At 44.4% G+C, this 7500-nt stretch overlaps 1 protein-coding gene across 5 annotated transcripts in view; it reads left to right on the top strand.

Annotated features, from left to right (window-relative positions):
* Positions 1-7500, top strand: part of vps8 (VPS8 subunit of CORVET complex) — a 69633-nt gene that overhangs the window by 17246 nt on the left and 44887 nt on the right. For all 5 annotated transcript variants that reach the window (XM_035534845.1, XM_035534844.1, XM_035534843.1 and 2 more), the window contains 5 exons: positions 2755-2977; positions 4105-4194; positions 5705-5756; positions 5851-5893; positions 7090-7162. In XM_035534845.1, the coding sequence (XP_035390738.1) occupies positions 2755-2977; positions 4105-4194; positions 5705-5756; positions 5851-5893; positions 7090-7162 (481 nt within the window). The remainder of the gene's footprint in view (positions 1-2754; positions 2978-4104; positions 4195-5704; positions 5757-5850; positions 5894-7089; positions 7163-7500) is intronic.

Genomic DNA, 7500 nt, shown 5'->3' with positions numbered 1-7500 from the left:
AACATTCATGGTGACTTATTTGGTTGTCTCCCATGACCTTCTCCCACTCCTCACGTTATGGCGGGTGTGGCATTACTTAAACAGCCACACTGTGTACAGGTGCACTGAAGCTTTCTGTTTTTGGGTAGAGTTGTGTGCACGCGGACACGCGAGTTTGTGTATCGGCAGTCGGCTCCCTGTTTCAAAAGCGTGTGTATATTTAAATGTGTCCCGCCTCTTTGGAACGTGTGCGAGGATGTGTGGGTGAGTTTGCGAGTGTTTGGAGATACACCCAGTGCTCTTTTGAACTTTTGTGCGTGGGCGGTTGTGTGTGTGTGTGTGTGTGTACCTCTCTGCTCCTCTTTTAAAAATGGCGCATGTGTGTGTGCACGTGCGCCAGTCCTCGTCCCATCGCCGCTACGTTCCCGTATGAGCCTGTGGCAGTGAGAACAGAGCTGCTGGGGTTGTGGCTGCTGTTATACCCTCAGCAACCCTGCAAGCTTCCCTTCGCATTTAGGCCTGGCACACATTCGGAGTTCTTTCTATCTCTGCCCCACCTCCCTCTGTCTTTCTTGCCTGCACTCTTTCTCTCTCTGTCTCTCTCTCTCGTGCTCTCTGTTTTCTCATTCATGCTCTCTTTAATTCGTTCCTTCTCTCCCTCATTTTCTCACTGGTGCTCTCTCCTTTGCTCTTGCATGCTCTCTCTGTTTGGTCATTATCTCTCTCTCTCTCTCTCTCTCTCTCTCTCTCTCTCTCTCTCTCTCTCTCTCTCTCTCTCTCTCTCTCTCTCTGTCTCTGTCTGTCTCCTCTCTCTCTCTCTGTCTCCTCTCTCTCTGTCTCTGGTCATTATCTCTCTCTCTCTGTCTCTCTCTGTCTCTGTTTGGTCATTATCTCTCTCTCTCTCTCTCTCTCTCTCTCTCTCTCTGTCTCTCTCTGTCTGTCTCCTCTCTCTCTGTCTCTGGTCATTGTCTCTCTCTGTCTTTGTCTCCTCTCTCTGTCTCTCTCTCTATTTGGTCATTATCTCCCCCCTCCCCCCCTCCCCCCTCTCTCTCTCTGTCTGTCTCCTCTCTCTCTCTCTGTCTCCTCTCTCTCTGTCTCTGGTCATTATCTCTCTCTCTCTGTCTCTCTCTGTCTCTGTCTCCTCTCTCTGTCTCTCTCTCTATTTGGTCATTATCTCCCCCCCCCCTCTCTCTGTCTGTCTGTCTCCTCTCTCTCTCTCTCTGTCTCTCTGTCTGTCTGTCTCCTCTCTCTCTCTCTCTCTCTCTCTGTCTGTCTGTCTGTCTGTCTGTCTCTCTCTCTCTCTGTCTCTCTCTCTCTCTCTCTCTCTCTCTCTCTCTGTCCCCCCCGGTCATTATCTCCCTCTTTTCTTTCCTTCATTGTATTTATCCCCTTTCTTATCTGTTCTCTTGCTGTGTATTTCACTTAAATTCCTGTTGTTTGCATGGTCTGAGTGTGGAGGGTAACCCAAATTTGCTTTTCCTTTTTCCCCATCAGATTTAGATTTCAGGCCATCAAACTTTGACCCACTCAAAATCATGTCTTTATATTAAAATTTTACAAAACATCTTGCTGCATTAATTTGCCACATTAGTTACGACTGTGTGCAGTTCCATCTCTCTTGGTTTCTGCAGTAGCCTTATTTTCCCAGAAGCCCAATGTTGCAGGTCACTTCCTGGTCCTCTCAGACTGCGTCTCTACACTGCTGGTCTCTTCACGCAGCGCTGGGGTTGCGTTTCTCCGTGTTGACTGGGCTGATCCTGTGCTGGAGTAAAGCAGGTATCTGAGCTGTGCTTCTGGACATCGACGAGCTCGACGTGGTGCAGCTGCTCACATGTGAACATTGCCTGTGTTTACATTGTAGAATGCACTGTAGATACGTACTGATCAGAAGTTCCTACGCTTGTCTGAGTAGTGAATGGGGTAAAAATCACAGAGCTAGCTACAGTTTTTTCAGCTTGTACCTAGTGGAGTGTTGGTGCATGTGTGAGTGTTGGTGTATATGTGAGATTTTTAGTGAATTTTGTGTGCGCGTGAGCTGCTAAAGGGAGATCTGGGTTTGTACTTTGATCAGATGTCACAGCTGTAGCATGTGACACGGTCCCTTTTCAGACAGCACTAAAGCCACTGTGGCAATAGCTTACCGCTCAGCTAACGAGCCCATTTACGTGCAGCATTTGTGGAGGTTCCCAGCTTGTTCAGCCCATAAGCCCTCAGCCAGCTCTGCAGAAGAGCTCTAGGTTTTTTGGAAGGTTGCCATTGTCTGCTGATCTGGGAACAGTTTTGCTGTTTTTCTAATAATGGATAAAAATGGTCATGTCGAAGGGTGTGTTGCGTGTGTCATAATGTTGGTTAGGTGTTTTTATTTCAGTGCCATTATGCACATGTGCAGCTAGCTCATACAAGATGATAGTAAAGATGAACTTTCTCTTACCACCAGGCCCTTAGAATGCTGTGTTTCTTTAGAGGGGCAAAATCTGCACTGCTCGTGTGCTGGCCAATCAGAATGGCTTTCACTCTGTAGTGTGATTAACACAACAATATCCTAGTTAACCTGACATGGAAGAATATATTTGTTTACACTCCTTTTGCCTGGACTGTAAAATTATGGGCAGTCCGTGTGGTGTGGCAGGCTCACATCACACCCCGTTTACCCAAAGAATCTGCCCCAGGGGTGTGGATTCATAGAAGGTATATCATGCAAGCAGATTCTGTCCTCCTCTGTCTGTTCCCTGTTCCAAGTTTCAGCTTCTGTGTTCCCTGTTCCATTGTGTTCAGGGACCTGCTGTTTAACCAGATCTACTCCAGACTGCTGGAGAACCCAGTGGCCAGGGGCGTGTTCCTGGAGAGCCTGGAGCCGTACATTCTGAGTGAGCGGATTGGCTGCCTGACCGCGCCCGTCATGCGGGACCTGCTCAGCTACTTCCAGGAGAACGGCATGATGGAGAGCGTGGAGGGCTGTCTGGTGCACATGGACATCACCAACCTAGACATACAGCAGGTGTGTGTGTGTGTGTGTGTGTGCGTGCTGTGAATTCGCTGAGCTGTAAGACCACGGGGCAACGAGGCTAACCTGCTTCCTGCTTACCATTTTAAGGATTGCTTCAGACTCAGTGACGTGGGTTCGTTTAAACTGAACCCTGGACTGATCGCTCTGTTAGCACGGTTCCTTACAGGAAGTGAGAACGAACTCTGGCGCGGTTCTTTTACAATAAGAAAATGCTACGGTCCGAATGGACCGAACCCAGGACGTGATGTGACCCTAGACGCTGCGCGAGAGAACCGAGTGGGGCCAGCGGAAACGAGCAGAGGTCAAGTGTGGAGCAGCGAGGGCGTAAAACACCTCGTTAACATTCGGTTTGATGAGCGCATCAACTGTACCGGAGAAAATGCCCGCAAATATTCTATTCAGAACGCATTTCCTATTTTGCATCCTTAATATGTTTGCCAGCTCTTCCAGACTTCCTGAGTAGAGCCACCACCCCACACACACATCCTGCACACGTGCGTGTAGTTATTGTCACTAAATGTGCGTCAGGATGTGACTCATCCATGTGCCTTTTGTTTACATTTTTTGTCCGGTGGTAAATATGTCAGTATGACCACTAAGCAAACCAGGACTTAAAAAGCAACCATATCATTTTCTGCATTGGTCTGAATCAAAGGACACAAACTACAAATATAAATGTGACCTTTGAGACCGAAAGAGTAGCAGAGATGCACGACACTCAGGCTCCTCCCCTCTCTCAGGTTGCCCCTCCCCCTCTCAGGCTCCACCATACACATGCACAAATAATAGTATGCTGTACCAAGTTTTAAACAGTGCCTGTATTATTTTGAAGTTGAATATTCTTACCCATAGTTGTGCTGTTAGACATTTTTTATCAACATAAGAGAACTACATTTACAACATTTAGCTGACGCTTTTTTCTTACAATTATGACAACTTGAGCAATTAAGGGTTAAGGGTCTTGCTCAGCGGCCCAACAGTGGCAGCTTGGCAGTGGTGGAACCAGCAGCCTTCCGATTCCAAGTCAAGTACGCTAACCACTGAGCCACCTCTGCCCCACAATTCTACAATATCCATCATGCTTCCTGATTGTGTGGTACTGTGGCTGCTGTGTGTAGGTGGTGCGTATGTGCTGGGATAACCAGCTGTATGACGCCATGATCTACGTGTTCAACAGTGGCATGAATGACTACATTAGCCCTATGGAGGTAACACACACACACACACACTGCACAAATGCCCTCACCACACAGACAAGACTATAGAGGGTTTTTTTCTTTGCCATTCTGTACATTTGTGCTGTTAGACTACTGTATTGCACATGAGGTGTTAACTTTGTGTCAAACATTTGAATGCCTTATTTTTGTGACCATGTTTAGTATGGCAGTGTGCAGTTAGTAGCCAGAGAGAGGGAGAAATCAGTGTGTCTGATCTTAGATCAGTGGCAGCACAGCACATGCGCATGGCTTTCTTAAGGGGTTCATTTTACCCAAGCGCGCACACACACACACACACACACACACACACACACACAGCTCAAGCTTTGTTTCATCTTTCCTCTGTTGCAACTTTGAAACTATACTTCATAAGAAATATATCTGATTTTGTGTGTGTGTGTGTGTGTGTCTGTGTGTTCTTTGCGTGCGTGTGCATCTGTGTTTCTGCGTGTGTTTTTGTTCTGCCTGTACATGGTCAATTTATGATAGAAGTGTTGTACTTACAGCCCTAATGAAGTGGGGTGTGTGTGTGTGTGTGTGTGTATATGTGTGTGTGTATATGTGTGTGTGTATATGTGTGTGTGTATATGTGTGTGTGTATATGTGTGTGTGTATATGTGTGTGTGTGTGTGTATATGTGTGTGTGTGTGTGTATATGTGTGTGTGTGTGTGTATATGTGTGTGTGTGTGTGTATATGTGTGTGTGTGTGTATATATGTGTGTGTGTGTGTGTATATGTGTGTGTGTATATGTGTGTGTGTATATGTGTGTGTGTATATGTGTGTGTGTGTGTATATGTGTGTGTGTGTGTGTATATGTGTGTGTGTGTATATGTGTGTGTGTGTATGTGTGTGTGTGTGTGTGTGTATATGTGTGTGTGTGAGGCTCCTTGATGGTGTTAATTGGACTATATGTTCAGACAGGCTTTTTAGCTTTTGTCTCTTATTTTTAGATGACACAGGGTCAGGCCATTTTCTCATATCTGGAATAAATAATGGATTGACAGAATATTTAGAAAGTTGTAGTGGAAAAATTAATGTAGGGAAGTGTGTGTGTGTGTGTGTGTGTGTGTGTGTGTGTGTGTGTGTGTGTGTGTGTGTGTGTGTGTGTGGTGAATTCTTTATTAGCACATGAGCAAGATAAAAGGGTTCTGGTTGATGAGATCCTCTAAAGCTGTAAATGAAAGAGAATTGATGTAGAAGAATAATTTGTATCCCTCATTCTCTCTCACTCAATCACACACACGCACATACACACACACACACAGGAGGTGAGAAGGTAAATTTGGTCAGCCCAGTGTTTTTAAATGGGATCGTTACACAGAAAGAAATGACCCCATGAACTACATGCCTGTGCTTTGATTACACACATTTTTTTTCTTCTGTATTTTCTGCTATATTTATTTATTTACTTTATTTATTTATTTTTAGATAATATTTATTTATTAATAAATATTTGGGTTTTTGGCATTTAAATTTTTTATTTTTTTGCCTGTTTTCAGAAACTCTTTCAGGTGATTGGTCCTCCTCTGCAAGAAGGGAAACCTCTCACAGGTGGAGCTAAACTCCATCTCCAATGATCCTTTGTGCTTTCACTTATTATCTCATGACTAAATTGCTGAGTGTTTAAGTGCATTTCTCTCCACAGATGAACAGGTCATCATGGGAAATAAGCTCCTTGTCTACATTAGGTAAGAGCCTGTGATCTGTACATCACAGTAACAGCACGGTGTCAATTACCAGTCAGTTACCCAATGGTCAGTTACCTAATGCTCATTTACCAGCCAGCTACCTAATGGTCAGTTACCTAATGCTCAATTACTGGTCATTTACCTACTGCTCAGTTACCTAATGCTCAATTACCAGTCAATTACCTAATGGTCAGTTACCTAATGCTCAATTACCTAATGGTCAGTTACCTAATGCTCAATTACCTAACGGTCAGTTACCTAATGCTCAATTACCAGTCAGTTACCCAATGCTCAATTACCAGTCAGTTACCTAATGCTCAATTACCAGTCAGCTACCTAATGCTTAATGACCTAATGCTCAATTACCAGTCAGTTACCTAATGCTCAGTTGCCTATTGTTCAATTAACAGTCAGTTACCTAATGCTCAGTTGCCTATTGTTCAATTACCAGTCAGCTACCTAATGCTTAATGACCTAATGCTCAATTACCAGTCAGTTACCTAATGCTCAGTTGCCTATTGTTCAATTAACAGTCAGTTACCGAATGCTCAGTTACCTATTGTTCAATTAAGTCAGTTACCTAATGCTCAGTTGCCTAATGCTCAATTAACAGTCAGTTACCTAATGCTCAGTTGCCTAATGCTCAATTAACAGTCAGTTACCTAATGCTCAGTTACCTAATACTCAATTAATAGTCAGTTACCTAATGCTCTGTTACCAGTCAGTTACTAAATGGTCAGTTACGTAATGCTCAGTTACCAGTCAGCTACCTAATGATCAGCTACCTAACGCTCAATTACCGGTCAGCTACCTAATGGTCAGCTACCGGTCAGTTACCAGTCAGTTACCTAATGGCCATTTACCAGTCAGCTACCTAATGGTCAGCTACCTAATGGTCAATTACCAGTCAGCTACCTAATGGTCAGTTACCAGTCAATTACCTAATGTTCTTAGCTAATGTAAGAGCACACCTCACATTATGCAGAGTGTTTACACTGATGTGTGTATCACGCTAGCTGAAATGTCCACACACAAGCCTAACCTGCTATTGGGGTCAGGTTGGTCCGTGTGGTTTGTTTCATGTGCCTTATTCCGTCCACACAGAGAGCCAGTCAGCGCTCACTTACCCAAACCTCTCTCTCTCTCTCTCTCTCTCTCTCTCTCTCTCTCTCTCTCTCTCTCTCTCTCACTGTTAGCTGTTCTCTAGCTGGACGGGCCTATCCTTTAGGAGACATTCCAGAAGACCTGGTTCCTCAAGTGAAAAATCAGGTATCTGTGTGTGCGCGTGGAGGGGTGTAAAATATCATTTGTGAAGTTTGGTTTATTTGCTTGTGTTATAATAGTGTCACTTGTACCCAGTGTTAGTACGAACTGTTTGCATCTATCAGATAGGAAGAAAGCAGTTTGCCATCAATCTCTCTCTAACTGGAGTGTGTGTGTGTGTGTGTGTTTAGTATTCTCAGCAGTTTTCTTTCAGTAAGCAGTCATGTGAAGGGATTTCCTTTGTGTATTCTCAAATGCTTGTTAAACAAGTTAATTCCTGAAACACACACAGAGGTCACACTGAAAAAGGCTGAATGAAGGACCTAATATTGTGAAAAACATTT

Source organism: Electrophorus electricus, chromosome 16 (assembly GCF_013358815.1).
Source record: "Electrophorus electricus isolate fEleEle1 chromosome 16, fEleEle1.pri, whole genome shotgun sequence".
In the NCBI taxonomy this organism is placed as follows: domain Eukaryota; kingdom Metazoa; phylum Chordata; class Actinopteri; order Gymnotiformes; family Gymnotidae; genus Electrophorus; species Electrophorus electricus.
Note: the sequence above shows the minus strand (reverse complement) of the source record. Positions and strands in the feature narration are given on the sequence as shown.